Raw genomic sequence first — 24,280 nt, 5'->3', positions numbered from 1 at the left:
ATTCCATTGTCTTTCTTCCTTTCAAAACAATCAAAAACATTGATCTTTTTTTAAACATAAAGCGATTTTTTTAATATATAAAGCACTCTTCAAACATCTATTTCTTTTGAGTCCATTATTTGGTAAATATGTAACTGCTACACATTAGATTAGGTATTTTCTTCTTTCTTACTGTCTTTTTTTAATTTTATTTTGTTTTTTAATAATATCTTCAGTGCTAGGAGTTGGGTTTTAAAAATACATGAAATGGTGTGGAGTTGCTCCTCGGGAAACCCGGCTTTCCTGAGACATCTTCCACCATGTGCAAGATAGTGATCACAAAGTTTTCGCCACTTTGACGAAGAGGAGGAAAACAACAACAAAAATAGTACACAGCAATGGCCAAAGAAAAGAATAATACAACAACACTGTTCAATCCCAGAGCTCTGAAGTAGCATATCTTCATTCTGAAAATAGTTTTCTTTACGATGGAAGTCTTTTTTTTTTTTCTTTTTTTTTTTTTTTTTAATTCCTTTTTTATTTTAAAGTTTGAAGGAGAAAAAAAGGTCTGTAAACAGGTGGGAGCCAAAACTCCTGGCTCCTCCAAAAGCAGTCAAAACCTATGTCCAAGTGCTTGTTTCTGTTCCTGCTTGCAAGGGAACTATCCACTCTTTACAATTATCTATGGCCACAGTTCAACAAGAGTATTTATTTTAAACTTTATATTCCGAATGGAAAAATGGTGCAATACTCCGGTAATAATTTTCTTGCATTAGTCCACAATAAAAAGCCGCTAAAGGTAGATATACATATTATTCTCCAGAGATACACACTGTAATTTTTAAAATGCGATAAGAGTCCTTGAGTAAACATTACACGTGAATTGTCGCCGGCCCCTTCTATCAGTTTCTTTTTTTTTTTTTTTCTTTTTAACATTATACGATTAGCTACAAGAAGGGCTGCGGACACTCAGTGCAAAGTTAGAAGCTAACAACAATTAAACATTTGACCAATGAGCAAATAAAAAGCATATACTGAATAAAAGGAGAAAATTCACACTTTTAGTTAAACCGCACGTGGGCACACACGTACAGGCACACGCACGCACAAGCACGCTCACATACATACATCTGTTCCAAGAAAAACATATAGTCTGAACTTTAAAAAAAAAAATTCGTAGAGCCTGTTTTTTGTGTACTGATGCTGACCTGGAAGTGTAATAATTAGACTAAGAAAGTGTTCACATTTTGTTATTGGCCTGCTGGATTCAAGTATTTGCATGTTGATATGTTTTTTTTGTTGTTGTTGTGGTGGTGGTTGTTGTTTGTTTTTTTTAAAAAAACTTTTTATATTTTTGGGATTCAAAAAATGACGTGAAAAAGTAATGAAGCAAGGGTAATGTGCATAGGCAGATCCATGGGAGTAGTGGACACAGAGATACCCTAGCCCTGCCCTCCCTCCCCCCCGCTCAACCTGTACAGTCCATAGTTACCACTCAGATTCATTACTTTTCTGTACCAATGGTAAATATCACACTTCACCCCTTCTGATTATTGGGTCCGCCTCTGGTAATGTGCATAATAGTCACAGGCTCATTTTAAATAGGCTTTCATTTCCCCCTTCCCCCCCCCCCCCAGCTGATAAAATAACCCTTTCCAGCCCAAATTCTGAAAAGTGCCCTTCATGATAGACCTATTCTAAGCAGCTTTTATACTTGGTTTTTAAAATCACCATACAAACATAAAAAGACAACATAAAACAAAAAGCCATGAAAAAAATAAAACCTGTCATTAGCACGTGACACTGACCAAAAGGAGCCCATACTGTTTCATGAACAGTTCACAAGGACTTCTGCAGTTTCATATTCGATATTGGACAGAGGTACTAAAAAGGGCTGCCAGTCTGATCTGTTAAAGCTGGATTCTTCATCAAGCCCGGGACTGGAAAGGGTTACAATTTTTATTTTTCCTTTAGTGCTGATGATTGTTATTTCCATTTTGTTTCTCTCGTTTCCTAGATGGACTCCCCACTGAGAAGATCACCTGGAAGAAGAGTATTCAAAGGTGTCGGGCTTCCGATAACTCTGCCGTCGTCGGTGCTGGGGGGTCCCCAAAGGCTGCTGGAGTACTGAGGCACCCCGCCCCACAGCAGGTCGCTGCTCCCCTTGCCCCCGAGGCAGGGAGTGTTCCAGTGGCCGGCGTCGCTGCGCACCAGGCCGTGGGAGCTGCTCGAGGAGCCCAGGCGGGTCTGGTTGGTTCCAGTGTTGGACTGCCAGCTGGACGTGGGCGGCAGCGGCTGGCCTTGTGCTAAGAAACGGTTGACTTCTTCTTCACCAGCGAACTCGGCCAGGATGGTAGTGTTTCCCAGGACACACCTGAGGGCAAAAAGAAAGGGTGCAGCGGCATGAAACGCGGTGTGCAAAGGGCGCGTTCGGAAGTAGCCGAGATGGACAGGAACCCGTTCTCCCCCGAGCTGAATCGGAGATGAAGATTGGTGCCATGTGTGCTCAACTTCAGCCGCCCCAGTCTCTTGAACAAAGGGTTCTTTGTCCTATTTTCTATTTACCTTTCCACAACCCGAGGCAAACACACAGTGCCACGTGTGCGGAGACACCTCGCTAACTAACGAGCATCACGGGAGGCGGTACTCTGTTCAGGCATAAGGATACAAGCACACAGCATTACCATAACAAATGACGCCGGTGACGCCACATTTGTTATCATACGTTGTGAAGAACTAGTCTCTTCTCATTAATTTGTCACCCCAGAAGACATTCTGGTAGTTAAATCCTGCAACAGATCCAATCATTCGCTGGGTATTTTAAAATCTACTCATCAGGAAAAGAAGAGCAGCCCCTCTTTTTTTTTTTTTTTTTTTTTAAATCTGCGAGATAGACGAGCAGAGCAGAATTCAGGCACCCTGCACCTCAGGATGCCCACAGCCCTCACTCGACAGCAACGTCTCAGTCACAGCGAAGGCTGAAACGCTGTCTCTAAGCCTGTGCTCACGCATCTGCTAACACCCTCCTTTCCTCACTCTCACTTTTGCATAAATGTTGGTGCTTTTAGTAATTCCGAGCGCTGGGCAGCGGGACCTGTCGGAATTACGGCACTTTGCTTTACTAAAAAGATACAAAACACAGATCCACCAACGCATCGTAGAATGTAGCCAAGCAAGCTCCAGGCCACGAGGCCATTACCTCCTCTTCCTTTCTAAAATATTCTCAGAGGTTTAAGAGTCTCAGAAAATTAGAGATCCTCCTTTTTTCACATGTCACAAACACATATGCTTTCATACCTTTAAAGGTTTTATCCCACCACAACATTTAACATGAACTCTTCAATGGACAGTTCAACTCTTCTGTGTCTAATGCTAATTCCTGCTTTTATTTAAAGGCATACTTGGAATCCGGTGGCGGCGTTGGGAACGCATTTCCAACATCTGCACTCTGAAATTTGGTTTGTTCTTCAATGCAGCTCAGCAGTCTTCCTGCGGAGTTGAAGGTTTTGCCTTTCTCCCCACCCTGTTTCCTGAAACCTCACTTTTCTTCAATAGCATGTTTAAAAGTCATTTCCTTTGTACGTGTTTGACAAGAGTAACTGCATGGCCAAGGCAATGGATGCAGAATTCTTCCAAGAACCCCAGCTTTTATTTTCTTCTAGAATTTGTTTTGCAACCTAGGATCTTTTCAAGAATGGAAGATAGATGTACCTGGCACTGCCTGCCTAAACCTGCGGGCTGCCGGTGCTAGTTCAGTCTCACCACCGCACGGCAGCGGTAACCCCGAACTCGCCGGAATACAAACGTGCATGTGACGGCTGCTCCCCCGTGCCTGACCGCGGCCTCTGGAAGCCATCAACAAGCAGAGTTTATGCAAATGCTCCTTGCTGAAAGTCACGTCGTAAGAATTTCTACCTTTCCTTTGGAAACTATGCATAAAATTCATAAAATTTTAAATTATTTTCCAAAAAGAATTAATTGGTGTTGCTCCTAATTTCCATAGCAAACACCCCTGCAAGCAGAGACGGAGAGTGTCAGCGAGCTATTCTGGTACCAAATCAGACGGGATCTCAGACTGTTGGCTCTGCGATGTATTTTCCAGTGATCAACTCCGTGGAAACCTCCATCTGTGAAACAGACAGCGGCTGATACCTCTTGGAACTCTAATACTGTCCTGTTGGCTTCCACTCATCCCACTGCATTTTACCATTGCCACCCTGCCAGCAAACCAATGGCACAGAGAGCTCAGCCCTCTTCGTTCAGGTCTGGCCTGTGCTTGCCAGCAGCGTAACTATAGTTATGCCACAACCTATTAAAAAAAATAAATAATTTAAACAAAAAACCCAATTTAAACAGAGGCCTTCCAGTTCACTGATCTGGAAGGACATTGCCATGTACCTATTTAAACTACACACTTATCTCAAAACCTGCATATTAATTTTGCCTTTGGCATTATTTATTTTACCTGATGCCCACATGTAAAGTGGTGTAACTAAGATGGGTCAATTTTTCACCTCCGATCATTCTGAACGCTGCTTCGTAATGTTTGATCAAGGAACGGTCAACAGTTAACAAAGCAACACGGTCATTAACATTATTATTATTACTACAATTTCTGCTAATCAGGTTTGTAATGGGAAAGTAGTTGCGACTTTCCATACAGAGTACCCATTGCTCCTAAATCTCTAAGCACCGGGACGGCAATCAGGCCAGTAACATAGCTAATTCCAAACGCTGTTTCGCTACAGTCAGTATTTTTCATTACACTCATGCTATAACCTGTTGCTAAAGAAAATTGCCTTCCAACTCTAAGCACCTAAGCAATCATCACTCTTCATATTCTTAATCCTCCCCAATGTCACTGATTTTATCACTCAAATTCTCCATCTCTTCCGTGGTGTGCGAATTAGCCCCTTGGATTTTAAAACACCTAAAAAGCACATTTTGTTGTCGTACATTTCTTTCAACTTCTTTTGTAACTCCTTTAAAAAAGGTAACCGCCATGAACACAGTCTTTATCATCATTTTGTCCTTTCTGTTGCTCTCTAAGCTAAAACCCCGTCTCATGCTCTCTTCTCCCTGAGCTTTCTTTGGAATTCTTACCACATTTACACATTCTTTGCAGCCTTATACATGACAAATCCTCACTGCGCACATTATTAATGGTGAATATCTATTATTAAGCTTCGTAATGACCTCTTAGTAGCATCTCAGTATCCAGCCCCCAATTATTTTCTCTCTCTCATTAGGTAGTTTCCTAAGTCAGATTAAACTAACGAGTGATCAGTTGCAAGTCCCAGCAAATAAATGCCTAAGAAAATAGTTTCTGAGATAAAGCTGGCTTCATAACAAAGGAAGGAGAGAGCAGAAACGTACATATGCAGAGACTTTTGGGCCTTGGCTGCTTCTTCCTTGGAGCTGTATCGGACCACAGCATTCCCTTGCGTCAGGTTCAAGTGGAATGTTATTAGAGGGCCATGTTGCAAACACAGTGTCCGCAGTGTGGAACCATCAATCTGGTAAGAGGGAAGGGGGGAAAGGTTATCTGTATTTTTGTGATTTTACTTTAAATGCTTGTTAATTAAGGAAGTTTTAAAAGCTAAAGAATAAGTACAGGTGAAAGGAAAAAAAAAAGTTTTTCTTCCGTAACAAAAATTTCTTTGTAGACTCATCACTGTCTTCACTGAATGAGGCATCCTGTCTTTTTAAGACTTCCCTACAGGCCAGTGCACAGAATTTCCCAAGTTAGGTGACACAAATTACATTTAGCATTAGAAGTCCAGAGAAGTCTAGAAATAAGTCAAAGGAAAAACACATCATTCATAAATACAAGTAAATTTTCCCCAAGATTAAGTTGGATGTCTACGTTCAAGGCTTTGTTACTTACGTCCTTCCTTGTGCATGACGCTACATGGAGGACTAGAGGATCTGGCAGACTTCAGAGAGGAACCCCCAAACAACCCCAAGGGAAAAGCAGATTTTACATCTCCCTCTGCTTTTAAACACCATTCACCTCCAAACTTACACATACCTAAATGGTTCACACTGAATGACTAAATACAGTCTTAGAAGTTCATACTTGATTTGACAACACTTTGGGAACTTAAACTCCCTGCAGAAGACAGACACTTGTAATAAATGCAGAATAATGATTTTCCCTTCAAACAAACCTAAGGTTGATAAATGTTGTTCTTATCATCTCTTAAATCTCTTATCAACTCTCAAATGTGGCAAGTCTCTTTTCATAACTAGTTGGGTACAATTCTGTTTACCTGGGGTGTGAGGTTTCGAAGAACCAGCCAGCTGCTTGTTCTCCCTGAGCTGTCAGTACTCCAAGCAGAACCTATGGTACAAATTCCACAACAAAACATTTTATCATGATGTGGAGAGCACATGACAAGCGAAGAACTTATCTGGAGTCACAACACACTAGCAAGCATTATTGCTGCTGAAAACAAATCTTACAGCAGTTTCCTCACATCTTGATTTATTGCCTTCTTCGGAATGAAAGGTGGATGAATGAAAACCTGCTTTTGTTCCATTTAGAAGATCTGTGGCATTTTTCACATTCCCACAATAACGATTAGAACACTAGTGGCTGCAGGTATGACACTGCAACAAACTGCATCTTCAGGTTACATTAGAATTAATCTGGAAGACACATTTTTAAAAGCAATTCAGACGTCCCAGCTCAGATTTGCTGCTTGCTATTAAAGATTTTTATAGCACTGCAGCATTCTGCTATCTTGCCAATGACAGATTAATGTATATGACTTATTCAAAACAGATATTTCTGCCCTGACAAGTTCTGATTAAAGATACAAGGACATAACCAACAAAACCTGCTTTTCCAACTTCAGCCTGGTGTTTTACAATGAGAAACCCTACATGCTGGATATTTACGAGTGGCATTTGAGAAACCGCAGTACTTCGACAGTCACATGCGTGACCACACTCCGGCTCCAGAAAGAATCCTGGCACCAGCAATATCTGCCCACCAGGTGGGGTTTTGGTGAAGAAAACTGATACAAAATAAATGGCAAGAGGAAGGAAGATCACTTAATTCCCAGCTTAGTGAAAGCAGATTAATAAAAGTCAGCTTTATGAAATAGGTGTAATACTTTCAAAGCTGACGATACTTCACAAACAAACGTGACAGAGATATATATTTATACAGCCACATCCATGGCTTCTCCTATTTGTGTTTAAGCAAAACAAAGACATCTAAAAAAAGATGTCTGCATGAAAAAATTAAGACATTCCCTGAGGGCCCTGCAATGCCATCAGGTCCTAAATGCTTCACATCCCTGCTCCAAGAACGTGTTCCGTATTAAATTCCATGGGCTGATTCACTCGTCTTGGAACCTCGTAGGCAGTCGTAGATCTTACCACAAAACAAGGGATGTGTTTAAAAGATATTTTTAGAAATTAAGGAAACGGGAAAAAAATCATCGTTAAACGGTTTCGCAATTCCTACATAAAATTACTAATGTGGGAGCTTCATTACAACTTACCCTACCTAAAATAAAGAGACATGAGCTTCACCCCCAGCAGACACTCCTGCATTAAGCCTCAAGTGTCTGGAGCCTAGCGCACAGCTATGGGGCGCCTGACCATCGCAACCCAGAACAAACGCACACAACTACAGCGGGAATGCACCGTGGTGTTACAGAGCACCGAGTCAGCAGTACCGGAGGAGTAGGAGCTGGTCCAGCCCAGGGGACTGGCACCCCACGTAGATGACGGCTTGGTGTTTGTTAAGCCTGGAGGTGGTCTCGTAGGAGCCGTAGTGTTTCTGGGTACCTTCCATAGTTCATGGGACAGAGAGGCTTGTGTGTGAGAGATTGGGCCAGAGGACCACGTAGACTTGATGTCTGACAGTTTACCTGCAATAGAAAACAATACTTTTGTGTATTTTTAGTTAGCAACAAGTGCTAGACCAGGTAGGATGGGTAATCGTCACGCTTCCGCATTGACTATATCCTGCCAGTTTTTCAGGAGAGAACAGAATAGCATTCTGTACCATCCAGTGATGTAAATCCTATATCCTTTGAACCTACTTACACCAGTACTTACATTTTCAAAAAATTTATATTTAAAATTTTCTCACAGCACCTGATACGTATACAGTTCCCTTTTTAAAATCTATATTGCTTTGTCATAAAAGACAATACATGAAAAAAGACCAGAAAATGGACTGAAGTATTTGAAATCTGATTTCATCAAAATTATAATGAAACACTTCAAGATTGTCCCTCTCAAAGGTTTAATAGAACTTAACTACTTTTTCTTCTACAACTCATTTTATCTAATATAAAGTAACCAGTATATCCATATGTTCTTCTGATATATTATTAAAATTCCAAAGATCAAAGACCAACAAAAACTGTATTTCTGAATATTCAAAGTAACAGATACTCTTTTTTCCAGGTGGCTTTGAGAAAAATGAAGTCTTGAGAAGATTAGACCACATCACACCCTGTCACTCTTTGTAACTTTTTACTGTTCAGTTTATTTCCCTAATCAGTTTTAAACTATCTTACTACTGTTCCTGCCAAACCAGAGCTTTACAAAAGAGTACAAAACCCAAGAATAAGAAATACAGTTTAGCACTCACAGTAGCAGACAAATTTGATTCAAATTACAGATATCAAACCAAAACCCTTTATTCACCTTTAGACTTACACATCCCCACCTTTCTTCCTTGTACAACATATGTTGTGAAGTTAAGAGTCCAGTTTCCTTGTCACAGCACAGTCCCACAGTTCCTAACATTAGCAGCACGTGTGTGACTGGAATGGACTGAAATGGTCACATCACTGTCTCCTCTGCCAGAGCAAATGATACTGTGATTATGCTGCCATAATGCTTTAATGCCCGTTGCGGGCAGTAAGAAAATACCTGGTCTGACAAAGTTCAAGATGTGAAAATCTCGTGACTTTTTTTTTTTTAAAAGCCCGATTTGAACTGGCAGATTAAGCTTATACTGAATCAGTGCTTTGCATCAGGCTGCCACTGAGTCCTGAAGCCAAACTTACCGGTCACCAAATCACAGCTGCGGTTGTACACACACACTCCCCAGATTACCTCTATTTATCTATATCATTCAACCCAACGATTTTACACTGATTCAGAACAATTTAAGTGAAAGGGCAACCACTCTCCCATCTTCTTGCAAACTGTAGCAACAAAAATAATTTGACAATAATGATGAGACATTAACAAGGGTAAAATGGTGGGGGAAAGGGAGAAAGTCTGAGGTTTAGAACTCAGAGCAGCTCAGCCTGCCATGTAGCATGATACATGCACATCACCACAGATTAGATGTTGCTATGTCACTACTTTTCGTGGGGTTAACACAAAGATTAGATGGTGCTGCAAAAAAATAAAAAGCAAATAAAGCAGAACTGCATGGCAGATAAAAGAAAAGCAAGCCATTCCTTTCCTCTCCTTTCATTGGAGCCAAACATTTCAAACCACCCCTTTTTGTTTTGTGTTCTGCAGTATGACCCGGAGGTTGCACCTTCCTTTATTCAAACAAGTGGAGGGTTTTCACTGATTAGATATGGAAATGCGAATACAATCCATACAACAGCCCCAACACATTTTTATAACGGGACAAACCGGATATTTGGGTAGCCAGTTCGCAAGCAAAGCTCCCATGACTTGCAGAGAGAGATGCTCCAGAATTTATAGCTTGTTAAAAAAAAATGGGGCAATCATGTACCAGCTCAGTCACACAGGGGAGCATCAGGCTTCAGACTGACTATTAAAGGACATTTAAGAGCCCCAGACGCAAGCCCTCCGCAGCCATGCAGAGTACCTCCTTGAGGTACCTCTAAACTTTCTCCTGAGCTGAAGATGGTTCACTTTTAACAGTGAGTTTATGAACAAAAATTTCACATCAGCTCATACTGGAAGGTCTAGCAGGGGTGTTTCTACTGAGGTCCTCGGCAATATTCTTCCTCAAAGTTGTAATGGAATAGTCATTACGAGATCTGGATGCCAACACAGAGCGACAGCACACGGCACCGAGTGGAATAAATACATTTTCAATAGCACAATTCCAGGCACACCATCCAATGCTCACCACTCAAGAGCTGCCAGGAGAGCTGCCTACCCAGCACAGGACTAAAAAAATACGCTTCTGTCTATAGTAGCACTACTGTAATAACTGGGAAAGCACTTGCTAGGGCCTTTTCTCAGAATGCAGAAGGATGTGAAAGTAGAAAGGCCATTTTTCGTACCTGCAATGCTAGGTGCGGATGCAATGCTGCTGAAAGAGCTACTGTAGCCGGAGGCACTAAGCGGCCAGGCACTCGATGAAGGCAGCGTGGCATTCTGAGATGATGTTGGGGATGACCCTGCAGAACCAGCAGAGAAGCAACTAAGAAAGATGGGCATAATGATGTTTGGTGTGACATAAGCAAATCTATTATGTGCAAATACAAACCATGCAAGGCATTCTCCTTAATCAGCCTGGTCTCTGAAGTCTGGGAATGAAATGTTATAGAAAGCATGATAAAGTGAAGTTGAAGTATTTAGTAGAAAAGAAAAGAAAGCTGGCACAGTAGCAAATGTGCTAGTGCCTGTGCAGAAGATACATGCTGCACTTCCTTTAAGATACGTGGTGCACTCAAAAAAGAAAAAAAAAAAAAAAAAATCAGTGTTCAACTGTTTAGTCTCAAGGAACAGGCTTCATTTATAAAGGTGCTCCGCCGGCTGACTTGAGCAATGGCAACTGTAGATGAGCAGAGATGCATATGAGAAACTAACCTCTTACCATGGGTGATTTGTCCTAAATTACTCAAGGTAAGCACTTCTACAGCCTAATGCCCACAAACATCTTTAGGTTTTTGCAGACTTTCAGTAAAGCAAGGATATATTTTAGCAATCAATTCTCAAACTGGTAACATTAAATGAAATAGCCTGAAACCACCCTGGTAAATAATTTACAATCTGAGGAGCTATCTAAGCATACATACCATTTCCTTTACTGGCAGCAAATGAAAGAAACTGAACATAAAATAAAATAAAATATCTTCATTATAAAGACCAGAAGAACTGGAAGTATTCTCTCTAGCGACCAACACATTAAGTGTGTATCCTAGGTGACTTATCACTCCTGACATACATAGATGGACTGCGATACTAAATCATCTTTAACTGACTAATAAAAATAGGCAAGTTCTGTGGAAAAGAGCGCTGTACTGAGGTAGAAGGGGGGAAGTGAAAGGAAATCTCATCCCTTGCGGCTCAATATAAAACACAGGCTGTATTTTCAGCTGGAGCAGCAACCAACCAAACTTTGCCTTATGCAGACTCGCTGCGCTCCACAGGACACCCATACAGCCATCAGTCTCAAGCAAAATAACTCTGCATCAAGGCCTTCTCTGGAAATAATTATCCCCCAGGCAGGAGAGAGGGAATTATATCAGATTCAAAGGCCCATAAGCCCACAGAGCTGAAACCGTTCCTGATTCCGCATGGCTAAGACTTTCAGCTCGTAGCAGCCGACCCTGCAAAGCTCTGTTAGCAAAGAGGGTAAAACAAAAATCAACCCAAAAGCTTAGGTTTTTGTCTGCTTCTAAGCATACAGTGCAAGGACGGCACACACCACAGTCCAGCCCTCTGAACGGAGGTCAGCTCTGTTAATACAGCCCGTGCACTTCGGGCTGCAGCGTTCAGAGAGTCTCTGCCTGGTAGCATGCACTGAAAGCCCCAGTCTCATGTGGAGGGGTACTGACAGTGGCAGACAGTTTTACCTAGGAGCAAACACCTAGGTTATACGAGCATAAAGAGAGAGAGTCAGCAGCCATGTTTTTTTATTAAAATTATATTATTAACGAGCTAAAAATCTAATGAGGAAAGGAAGCATGCATGCACACCAACAGTCGCTGCTTTTCAAAACGTTTTGGCTCTTGAGGGCCTGTTTACTTCCACGAATATCATCTGTACTGACCCTCTCTATGTAGTGCAATTATTTCTCCATTCCACAGACAGTTCATACACCAGAGCTAATGTATACTTTCCTTCTATAAAGAAGACAGACCTGCAGCAGGTATCCTCTAAGTTACAAGTATAGTTCTGTAGGGCTACGCATTCGGCCTGAAGGGATTCTTTCTTGGGTGCACCATAGCTGAACTGTCACTGAATTATGTCTTTATACTTTCCTTTTTATGACTTCAAACCATCGAGGTTGCCTCTGCCTTGAAGTACATTTGCATCACTAAAAGTTCGTTCAACATTGCTCATGCGCACACATACTTTGTGTTTCAGCTTAAATGAAGATTGCTTTCTGGTAAGAGACAACTAAACTAATTCAAGGCGATGAAAACCCCTACCTCCCTTCCCTCACGTTTCACATCCTTCCACCTGAGTTACCAAGCCCAGCACTGGAAACCCGTTTCAAGGATCATTCTGATTCACAATCTACACAGATATCACAGATGTAACTGCTAGAACAAAATCCATGGTTTTAATCCTGACAGGTCCTTCTTGACAACCTGATTATACTGTTCCTGAGTGTACCAGAGTGCTCTGATCGAGTGGGAATAACTTGCCTATTTTGGCACGCTGATCACAGTTAAACCAAGCCACCTTCCCTCGATCCACTGTCAGTACCTCTAGTTAACAAGCAGCATAGTCCCCATGGTTGGTTGGTTGTTTTGGGGAGTACCCTTTTAATTCTGGAGTAAGCACTGCCAAGACAAAAGGCATGGAAATGGCACTGCGAGACACTAGTTTATAGTCAGTTGCTTGTTTTTTCTTTTCTTTGATGGTTTGGGGGATAAAACAGCTCTAATGTATTTTGCTGATTGATCTTCTAACAAAGCTACGATTAATTAGTGTGTCAGAAGCCTGGTGCCTCAGCGACGACTATGGAACTTCTGCATTGCGTCTCCCGAGAACTTCACAAAGCATATATGAGAGACTGGTCAGTACGGAGAGCGAAATCTCGTTCAGAACAGTGTTAGAGGTTACAAAAACTTCCAGTGACCACAGAAGTTGATACTACATCTCAGTCGTTTCCAATATAAAAATATTTACATTCCCATGGAAAACCAGACACCTCTTAGTCCCATATTTAAATCAAGTGTTTCTGGATTTTCAGTCAGAGTCCAGAGCGGAAGCATTACTAGATTAGGATTACATGCAAAAATATACTACAGCCATAAGAAGTCAACTTTTGGAAAGAATAAGAAAGTATACACAGATGTGGAAGTCGTGTGTGTCTTTACCTCCACTCTTGAGAAGATAGCGATTAACATCCTGTATCGTGGTGTTTATGGTAGGCCCAGTGGGAACACTGCCAGGAGTGACATCGGGGTCATTTTCAGGGTCAATGTTCTGCAGTCCTTTCCATGGCACTCCTGGATGAAACTCTGTTTCAAATATAATAAAGAGTAAGTAAAGTCATAATTCTCCCAAGTTCCTGTGTATCAGAAGGCATGAAGATCCAATAAATGAAACCAAGAATACATTTTAAGGATATCAGTTTAACACGATTGCTTTGTATTCTGTTACCTGGTGGCCAGTTTATGCTGGAGCCATTGGAAATTTTATCACTATCGGTTTTGGCACGTGACCAGCTGTGAGGAACAGCTACGGGTGGACTGGCAGGCGATTCGCTGTTCTGCATCAGATCATACCGGCCGTAAGAGTCATCAATGGAGGACTTTCCTGGAGGACCAATACTTAAACCTCCAGGTATAGCACCTGTAATGAATGAAACGGAAAGGCTTTGTTTAGGAGCGGGGCTAGTTTTAGGTATGGAATTTCATCAGTTGATATATTTTATTTTCTTTTTCTCTTTCTGTATTACAGTGATAAAAATTAAAATATGAACACAGTAAGTAAGACTGAGCAGCCTTTGAAGCCTTACTAGGAGTTACAGTATGAGACACCCTGCTGGTAAAATCTAGACGTTCAAGTTAAAGAAATTCACATTACATTACTGCCAAAAAGAGACTAAGTAATTCAAATCATTACACTGATGGTAAACAGGGATTTGCTGAGACAGCATACTACGGAATATTATGTAGGCAAGCCCTCTTCTCATCCTCCTCTAGGCGTTTGCTGCTGACAGGATGGGTGATTTGAAATGGCCATTCTCGTTCCTACAAACTATCAAACAACAATTTGGCACAAGCAGTACAGCACTTGCAGAGTAAAAAACTATTGTAAGAGAAATAATTCATGCTGCTCATAATAAAATCCAGGATACAATAAAGTTAACAGAGCACCATGCGCTAACAGAACAAACTTGGTATAACAAATAAAGGAATAAACAACTCAGGAGGCTGGAGGCGTTAGGGATAAAGGTGTTCCAACAGATTAGCAGTCATTTCTGGAAAAACACAAAGTCTGTGCTCCTAACTCCCAGGGTGGGTACTTGTGTAATCCAGCATGCCTTTGTACAGGACTGGCTGTGAAAGGTTGATGATATTGGAAGAATTGTGGGAGAAAGCCAATATAAAGGTTTTTTGTATTGAAGGTATGCCGATCTGGAGTAAAGGGAAGCTTGTGGGACTTGTTTTGCCGACACTAATGGCTTGTTTTACTTGAACTCCATGTTCTGAGCAACAAAATTCAGCAAAAGAAAAAAAAACAAACCAGACATTCCTACATTGCATGTAGGAAGTGATAGCTGCAAAAGCTTCAATGCATTGCTGAATGTGACTGCAGAAATCATCTTAAAAACATCACAGTCTGTAAGGGTGCTCTGTACGAACCATTTATAAGCACTTACTGAAAACAGTAACATCAGAAAAAAAAATTACAATTGCATCCCGACTCAAGCCTCCGCAGGCCAGACTGACACAGAGGCGAAGTGCAACATACCGTGCTTGCTGGAGTTCTGGTCAAGCGAAGAAGCAGCACTAGACAGATTATCCATTGAGTTGGGGTGTGTCCACTGAGGAAGGCGAGACTGGGACTGAGAAGTGTCCTTCACTGACAAACCACCAGTAATGTCCATGTTATTTACATTCATGTTCGGGTTCAGTCCAGCTAAGGGGAAATAGGTCATTAGATATCCATAATATAATGGAGGATTAAAAGACGCGTTCAAAAATCCAGCTAGAGAAATAATTAGCCATTCATTTTCAGGCACCTGTATGCATGTGTAGTGACTTACTATGCACATTTTCAACCTGCTGTCGAGAACTTTTGCTTTCATGGGAACACCAATGTAACTCCCATGAATCCAGAAAATGTTAAAAATTTGCTAAAAGGAAAAGAGAAAAAGATGTAGGGGAAATATTTTAAAGCTGTCAGTACGTCCATCTGCAGTCTCTTCACTTGTCTCAGACAAGGCACTCTGGCAGAACGCGCTGGAATGCTACGTTTAAGCCAGTGAAGAATTTGCAGCATTCCACTGCCAGGCCAGAATATTCCTAACGTCTCACCAGCACACCCCGCCACGCCTGCCATTTCATATTGCTAGCAACACTTTAAAAATCCCAAACAAAGCAACTAATTAAAAAGTCACAGCAACAGCTGCTATTCATCAGAGCAGGTATCCTACTATTTGGGCACATATTTTGTGTACACAGAATAGAATCACTCAGGCTATACTTAAGGAATAATTTTGACACGCTTCTGTGACACAAATCTGGGTCCTTTTTGATATATAATCCCGAATGTCAGCAGATCACAGGAAGCTGAGATACAGTAAGAACCACTTAGACGTAGGCCTTTAATTCATAAATTCTTTTGTCTTCTGATGCTCCCTGCTCTAACAGCTCACCATAGCAGTCAAAATTACCTTCTTAACTGCTGCATGGCAGATAAAGCTTGGCAATTCTATTGTACACAGCATAAAGAGAGTCACAAAGAGATTAAATTAATTCCTTTACGTCACAGACCAAGTCTGTAGCATTCATCAAACAATCACAGAACACAGGTCTGAGGGGTTGCTCTCTTCACCCTGTCTCAAGGCCAAATTGATTATTTTGACGTCAATCATGTTTGACAGATCTGTCTGACCTACCACAAAAACAACCGGTGAAGACTTCAGAGACTTCCCAGATCATTTATTCCAGTGCTCTGCTTTGCTTAAAGCAAATAAGCGATCCTTAATGCTTAACTAGGTCTCCTTTTATGCAACAAAAATTCATTACCTCTTGCATTAGCCACATGCAAGAAAACTTCTTTGAAGCTATCTTTTACGTTTTTGAAGATTCCTGCATGTCTCGTCTTTTCTTTGACTAAAGTGAGCGGAGGATTTTTCCTTAGCAGTCATGTTTTTGAAACATCTAATCATCTGCACAACAGCCTTTCTGCATTCCTTCACAGGATCTGTATCTTTCTTGAAATATGTTGACCAAAACTGATGCCCTGCCAGTGCCGATTAGAGTGGAAACATGACTTTGCGTGACTTCCCAATAATATTCCTCTTTATCCATATGATGTTTGCATATTTTTACAACACGTTGCTGTTAATATATATTTACTTCCTAAATAGCATATGTAGATAGTTAGTGAAGGAAATCATCTGTTCCGCTGTTTGTAGGCAGAGCACAGGTGAGCAAATACAGCCCACCTGAACAGCTACCAGATAGGCATGCTGTACCATGGTTTTGTTTAGGCATTATTTAATAGACACATCTTTTGTGTTTCTGTGTTTATTATACCGTAGAGCAAAATATTTAGATGCTGAAATAATGAAATACACTCCTGTCTTTCTCATACGGAACTGCTTTAATGAAGAACACCTACCGAGAGGGTAAGGAGCAAAGGTGTTCGGTGAAGACTGTTGCTCTTTGGTCTGCAGGTCAGGTAGGCCGGGAGCCTGGGGATGGGGTGAAAAGCTATCCATGGCTGATTTGCCTGCAGAGGGGTGCAAAGATAGATGTGGAGGGGGAGGCTGCTGCTTCATAAGCAGGGCCTGGGCCAGCTGGCGCTGGTGCTGCTGGATCTGCTGCTGCATGTTATTGATTGTACGTGCAACCTGCAAGAAAAAGAATCAATAAATGCTCAATTGAACAAAAAAGACACTAGATTTCTTGTGCCTTTCTCTACAGTGAAATAACACAATAGATGTCTTTGCAAATAAGAACTGACTGTATTAAGGGTTGAAAAGCTTTCCTCCAACAACTGAATGCTGTGAAATAGCTTTAGTCCTCTAGCACTCTCTCCTTCTCAACACTCAGGCCATGCACTACATTACTGTTCTCAGGGTGCTTTAGCTCCTTCGGTATAATGTAGCACAACCTCTTTAAGCTACTGAAACCGAACTCTAATGGTGAGATTGAACTGGCAGGCAAACCTACTTGCTGCTCCTGTTGTCTCATGGGTCCGGAAACATTACGCTGAGCCTGTAACATCTGCTGCTGGATTTGTAAACGTTGGTATGCCTGCAAGACAGAAGCGAGAGGTCGGACATCCTAACACACACACACAGAGCCGAACAAGCTCGCCTGAACTGCTCTGGTACATAACAGACTAGAAAAGACAGAAACATTGGAGTTTTCAGAAAACAGTCAATGAAGCAAAAGTAACAATCTTGTTATAAATGTATTTTAGAACGCGTTTGCTTAAGGCCATTGTTCATTTGTTTGGTTGGTTTTCTTTTAAGCCAAACATGACAATAAAAAACCTGCTAAGTTTGTGAGCAGTAAGTGGTCTTTAAAGATAGGAGCCTGCTTTATTTTTTCCCTGAAAAATTTGTAACACAAGGCAAAAATGAAAATAGAAGTTTATAATATTATACAAATAGGATAAACACCAACAGTTATTTTTGTTTTGGCCATTTGAGTTCTGACAAGACTTTATTTAAACAGTTGCGCTGCTTTATTCCACAAAAATTCCACTACTTTAACGCGGTTAACTGGGTGGTACATTTTTTTCCAAGATGTTTCTCTGAAACACATGAACTTAAAAATCCAAGAGAGCTCTGTACAGCTGGGTACTGTTCAATTATTGCCGTGGCATGAGAACAACGCTGTGCTCCTCAAAACTAGGAAGCGTAATCAGAAATGAATAATAGTATCAAACACTGTTACTAATAAAAGAATTTGACTACCACATTGAGATCAGCCACTAAGCTAGTTTGTCATCCTCAATTTTATGCTTAAGCCTAGCAAATACTGACTTGTTGTTAGCAGTAACTCTTGAAAGTATTCTTAAAATCCAATTATTTCCATACACACACGTATATGTAAAATTTGCAAATATAGCAAAAGTACACAGCTTTTTAAAAAACAGTAGTTCTTATCACACAACGTGTTTAATTAACATTCCATTAATTACAGCAAATTTGCCCTACGCTATTGTTCAGTGAGGCAATTGAAGGAGCTCAGGTGACCAGCACTGCCGAGATTTCTCCCTTGTTACGCTGTGACACAGATCTCCCCGTTGGTCAGTCGGCTGCATATGCCGGCACGTAATACACGTGTCAGTGCTCCTACCAGTACGAAGGCAACTGACTTTTTAGTTCCACAGATCAGCTGTAAAGGATAATTATTCCACAAATGACTATTTATAAAGCTTGAGACAAAACCCATGATTTTGTTTCTTTGAAAAGAAACTCTACCAAAGAAATCAGCATCTGATTGTTTCAAATATCTGTCACGTCCATTTAAAAATATAGTTAGCCATTCCCTTATTTTATCTTCATGCCTTCAATTCTGATTTAGAGCTTATTTGCCATGTCTTTTAACTTACCAGCTGCAGCTGATAGAGCTGGTTCAACATCGTCATATGCTGAGGATTATTAATTGGCGAGGTTAACTGTGCAGGGCTGAGACCAATGTTTTTTGCTGCAAACTGCAAAAGCTGTGCTTGAACCTAAGGAAGAGGAGTGTATTAAACATCATACATTTACTTTTAACACTGGCAGCTGTGTAAGACATCAATAAGAGTCACAAGACATCAGCTGGAAAATATTACTATTACCAGAAGTAGTACCATGAACCATCTAAAAATTAACAAGAGGCTCTAATAAAAATGTTAATAACCATGCTCAAACATCCATTTATAGAAAAAGCTGAGGACAAACTCCTGAGCTCTCTAGAAACACTACTTTGTGCAAAAAGAAACACAAGAACGTGTCCACACAGGGAACGTACAGAATATCCACGTGAGACCATCTTACCCCTGTAATGTGCTTACTGGCTAGTAAAAAAACCAACACAGAGACCATCAGGCAAGAGTAGCTGCAAAGGCTCAGGAGCATGGCAGAATGCATATGGAGAGCAGCGCGCATATGGAAAAGTCCCAGGGAAAGGGAAAGCTCACGAGTGGAAGTGTCATCTAACCTGAGGGGATAGAAACTGAGGCACTTGAGCACGAAGACTAGGCTGGGATGAATTAAGAGGTTGCACTGGCGGTTGCTGCGGCTGTTGCATGGTCCTGGCTTGTGCTGCTCCGCTATTGCCAAACATACCCAGATTGCCACTCGGTATCTACAGCAGGACAAGACAGACATTGGCGTTTAAAGACATTGCTCAACGTGTAACCTGAACGTTACTCATCTGTGCAGTCTTTATCCTCAGCGATTACGACAGGCACAAAGAACCCAGTACAGACAGACCGTATCGACCATCAGGTTTAGAATCAGGCATGGCAAAGATCACCACGTACCCAACAACATCCCAAACGTCGAAAACGTCATTCAGATGCCTGAACAAAAAAGGTAGCTGAAGTTGAAGATTGCTTTTATAAGGATGCGTGACCCCAGAGGGTCACAAGACGAACAATGACAGGTACCTGCCAAAAAGGTCTATGTTTGTGTAGCAAGGGACAGGAGGATGGAGCCGCTGAACTCACAGCATCCCAATCCTTAAATTATCGAGGCAGTATTTATACTTAGTCATTTTATAAAGCTACTGATAATGGACATGCTATTAGTGCAGTCTCCGCTTCTGAAAGATATGGTTAATGGGCTGTAAGTGCTGGACAAGTGCTGCCTTTAGAAAACCAACTTGGAAAGAAAATACATAATAAAAGCCACCATAGAATGATACATAGAGTTTTTCTGTGCTGTTATTTCTTATCTTTGCTGGCACTTCAATTTATATGGCAAAAATAGCCTTTTCATAATCAACAGTAGTTTATGACCTCTCAGCCTCGCGGTGTTTATGAATCTTCCCCTCCGCCTCCTTTCCCTTTCATTCCTTTTCTTTCCCTTTCAGCATGTTCTACCCAGGGGCCAAAACATCCCTCCTGGCACCATGCTCTGTTTGACCAGAGGTGCTAGAAGCACAGTTTCTTCCTCACCACCTGTCAAAGCTATGAGCTGTCTTGACACTTACAGCAGGAACAAAAAAGCCCCCGTCACTTCTCACCCATCTCATCACTGAATAATTATGCCATCCAGGAAAGACGAATTAGAGCCGTGTCTCTGCCTCAGAGTCTGTGACAATTAGCAACGCCTCAAAAAAAGAAACCTCACATCAGTCAAGGCAGAGCTACACCAGGGTTCAGAGGTATAAATCCATGATGCTACAGTCTCTGCTCAACGGATGCATGTAATTAGCAGGCTAATTACAACTAAGCAGTTGTTCTATGTCCTATAACGTGAAACGCTTATGCAGCGGGTAGTTTCTCCACTGATATTTCACGTGAACAATGATGTTGCACGCACTCTCAGTTTAAAGCACCGTTCCCCCGGGAAAGTGATGGGCACTAGCAGTGAGTCCAGGAGAGCTGAAAATCAACTTCGGATCTCCCCCAACAGCCTTACCTGTCTAGAAGAATTCAAGTTTTGCATGCCCAGCCCTGAGGCAATCCCGCCCAGGGTCTGATTAGGGAGTGCACTGTTTGAAAGGGGGAGCTTCAGGCTTGGTGAAGGCAAAAATGGTGAAGTAGTGGGCTCTTCCACTAGGCCGCCATCCTGATTGGAGAAAGAAAGGGTGAGCTGTGTGCGGTGCCCAGGAGCAGACAGCGCACAGAACAGTGACCCATGGAAATATAAAAGGGCATGGATGAATAAAAAAATATTTAAAAAAAAAAGCATGAATAACAGGGAATGAGAAGTATGGAGTGAAGGGAGAAGAAAGAGAGAAATAGGATTAAGGTACTAGTTTTGTTTACTTTGTTGCACTTAATCCACAAATACACAATCACCCTCAGCCACCTCTCCAGGAGGAATTCTAGCAACCGATCACAGAGCTATCATGCGGCCGTCTCCTCCTGCCCCTTCAGATTTTCTCCTCTCTTCCCTACCAGATGGAAAAGTGGAAAGGGAAGTCTTGTTCATTTGTTAAACTCTCAGCAGCGGAGCACAGACGTACGACACACCGCTTTTGCTAACCCAGAGCTTGGGAGAGGCCAGATCAGCTCATTTGACACCCGTCTGTATTTGGTTCCACATCATAGCTCTGCTCTTAAAAAAGCATTTTTGCATTAATCCCCTTTCCTGAGACACATGAGCTTCTTTTAATATTCACATAGCGCTGAGTTATTATTACCCACTATGACACATTACACTCTAATGCACCCAATGAACACAAAAAATACTTAAAACCAATAATGATAATGTTGTCTGTATAGCCTTCCTAGGAAATCGATTAAGCAAGACATAAGGAGCGCCCCCGATAACCGGGCTGTAAGGAGCCACGGCGGAACATGGATACAATGCACAGAAGGCAGCCGCGGGGCGGGGGTCAAACGGCAAGCCAGAACATAAAATAAATCATATAATCCCCAATCAAGCAGGTAGATATCTAGCTAGTATTACAGTGGGGTACCGAGTTCTATCTCAAGGTGGGCTTTGATGTCTGGGAAGCCTGCGGCAAGCATGATCAGGTAACACTGTGTACAAAGTAGGGCTCCGAAAACAGGCAGAGTGGAAAATCTTTAATTTGCTATGTGCTGGACTGGTGTTTTTCAGGCAATATATTCATTGCAAAGAAAGGCTTTTAAATAGGTGAGGAGCTAGGTTATTTCAACCAATAAATTCAATGCCCCAGAAGATTATAAAATACTGGTAAACTTCCTTTGTTAAAAAAGCAGCCCAGCCTGCAAACCAGATACCCAAACAAATGACCTAACGCAGCACCAAAAGCACGCTCGGTAAATTTTATGTTCTAAGTTAATCCTGAAAAATGCATTTTCAACAGCTCTCCTTTGATGCAAAGAAAAAGTTTCTTTACTATCAGGCAAAGTGACACTTGACATGCTATCTGACTATCCTGAGGGGGACACTGACATTTTCTAATGATATCCCCAAGGCCTTTCAGCTCAAGATATTTTACATTCTACTGGACATCAGTCACACTCCACAAACAACTGCAGCTTGCATGACAGTAACAGGTTCAAGGATTTCTCCTTAGATCACAGACATATGTTTACAATTCTACCCTTCCCCTTTTAAAGTGAAAATAATTTCAAGCTTCGTGCGTGCTCTCTCCTTCAGACGCCATTGTTTCCTATGTGAACAGACCTATTGACCATGAAAGACCAATGCAATCCCTCCCTTCCCCCAAAATTTATTCAATTTTTGTCTCACTGACATTATTTTTTCTCATTTTGGACGCAGGGACGGTGGAAGACAAGCCACAGTGGAGACTCGGACATCTAATTTCCAGAAGAGGCGGGCTCTTGCTGCAAGGGCACCTTCATTAGTGTTTTCCTTGGCTGAACTGCAGCAGACGCCTTTTGTAGCAAGTTTGTAACTCACTGTTCACATGCACTTTGTTCTATTTTTTAAATTTGAATTTACCATAAGCTGCCAACTGTGCTGCACAAATCTGTGCTCTCTAAGTGGAACTGAAATCAATTCATTTCACATAAAGCATTTTAGTTGGTCAACAGAAGGTACTCCTCAGTCATTCTCAGCCTACGCTGGGTGATACCTTTACTGCTGACAGTGCTTTGTGACCCATTATTTTTCAGGCTCCTTTATGTAATAATTGTTTCCTGAAGAATAGTCTTTGATATCTAATTGTTCCTCTTCAGTGATTTTCTTACAAGTTTATGTTACATTTCTGCCTCAGGCTAATCAATTAAACGAACCCCCTACAACTGAATCATCAAAATCACACTCAACCAGTTCCACGTTTCACTTTTTTGAAGGGCCTTGGCACAACTGTACAATCCCACCAGCGGCAGTGTTTCCTTCCACAGTTATCTAACGCGAAGCACCATGCTGGTGCTCAACAATACGTTACTTTTAGGACCGTGAAAAGTCTCTCACAACGGTCTCGTGTACCAAGAGTGACAGAAGGCAAGCGGCATTACTCAAAGATTTTTTAGCCCTGTGAGATATGGACAACCTAGCAGAGGATTCCAGGACGTTTTGGCAGTCACCTGCCGTCAGCTGCCACTTCATGAATCAAGATGTCACAACAGACAGAGGCGAGACTGATGACTTTGCCAGAGGTCTTTATACACAGTCAGTTATGGAAGTAGTTAGTAGAAAATACATGTTAGTGACTTCTTAAAACAGAAAAAAAGCCTTTTCCAAAAGAGGAAGTTAAAGTAAAAAAATCTCACCTCCAAATAAGTTCTCTCCAAATCTGACAGGAGTTAGGTACAGGAAAAGAACTTGCAGGAAATGCAATGCTCCAAGAAGTGCTCATCATTGTTGTTTTTAATTTTGAAAACACGGAAATATGAAAGAAGCTTCAAAATTTGAAAGTTAAAAAAAAAAAAAAAAGAAACAATCACTGGATCATAGGAAGCCAAGATGGAGGAAAGAAGAATTATTTAAAAGTCAACCTTAAAATTCTAGTTATCGTCTAATTGCAAGGCCTACAAAAGTGTTTCTGCATTACGATAAAATATCCCAGTTGCCTTTGGGATAATGAATGGGATCAGAATGTGAAGGACGATGCTGAAAAAACCCCAAGACACACTATGTTCAAATTAGAAACAAAGAAGTCGTCTAGTCAGAATATTTTGGAAGAACATGATTCCAGCCAAGAGGCATCAAGACTTGTGGGCCTGAATTTCTCGATAGTAGAGGAGCTGATCAATGAGTAAGACAGTAGTGAAGGAGAGACTGAATTTGTAAGGGGAAAACTTTACAGTCTCCTCTACGCTCAAGAATTTGGGAGAAAGTTTGGCAGCATCATTAGGGAAAAGGAAGGCAGGACTCTCTGCTGGCAGTATGGGAGAAAGCAAAGAAACCAAAGACAGAGGGGAGCGGGAGGGAAAACAAATCTGCCACGGAACTGACAGAAGCCTTGCAGAAAGCAAGCCTGAGCTAATGCCAAAGCAGGCTCATGTTACTTATCTCCAGAGAGTTGACCTGACTTTTGATCCCATACGTCTAATACCACAGTCCAGAGTTCAACACTCGCAGTCTGATTGTGCTAAAGGGTTAAGTGAAAGCTCTGTATGGTTCAAGATT

The 24,280-nt window shown here is 41.5% G+C and overlaps 1 protein-coding gene across 8 annotated transcripts in view; it reads right to left on the bottom strand.

Annotated features, from left to right (window-relative positions):
* Positions 1-885: 885 nt before the first annotated feature.
* Positions 886-24,280, bottom strand: part of TNRC6C (trinucleotide repeat containing adaptor 6C) — a 110,671-nt gene continuing 87,276 nt past the window's right edge. For 4 of the 8 annotated variants that reach the window (XM_075111278.1, XM_075111280.1, XM_075111279.1 and 1 more), the window contains 13 exons: positions 20,669-20,818; positions 19,242-19,388; positions 18,649-18,771; positions 17,256-17,339; positions 16,702-16,933; positions 14,824-14,991; positions 13,507-13,698; positions 13,221-13,364; positions 10,227-10,343; positions 7,671-7,865; positions 6,252-6,322; positions 5,356-5,495; positions 886-2,353 (listed from right to left, as the gene is read on the bottom strand). In XM_075111278.1, coding sequence (XP_074967379.1) covers positions 1,993-2,353; positions 5,356-5,495; positions 6,252-6,322; positions 7,671-7,865; positions 10,227-10,343; positions 13,221-13,364; positions 13,507-13,698; positions 14,824-14,991; positions 16,702-16,933; positions 17,256-17,339; positions 18,649-18,771; positions 19,242-19,388; positions 20,669-20,818 — 2,124 coding nt within the window. In that variant the 3' untranslated portion in view covers positions 886-1,992. The remainder of the gene's footprint in view (positions 2,354-5,355; positions 5,496-6,251; positions 6,323-7,670; positions 7,866-10,226; positions 10,344-13,220; positions 13,365-13,506; positions 13,699-14,823; positions 14,992-16,701; positions 16,934-17,255; positions 17,340-18,648; positions 18,772-19,241; positions 19,389-20,668; positions 20,819-24,280) is intronic. The other 4 variants (XM_075111282.1, XM_075111284.1, XM_075111283.1 and 1 more) reach the window with 2 other exon arrangements.

This window comes from Phalacrocorax aristotelis, chromosome 16 (assembly GCF_949628215.1).
Source record: "Phalacrocorax aristotelis chromosome 16, bGulAri2.1, whole genome shotgun sequence".
Classification (NCBI taxonomy): Eukaryota; Metazoa; Chordata; class Aves; order Suliformes; family Phalacrocoracidae; genus Phalacrocorax; species Phalacrocorax aristotelis.
The sequence above is the reverse complement of the archived record's forward strand: the minus strand, read 5'-3'. Positions and strand labels throughout refer to the sequence as shown.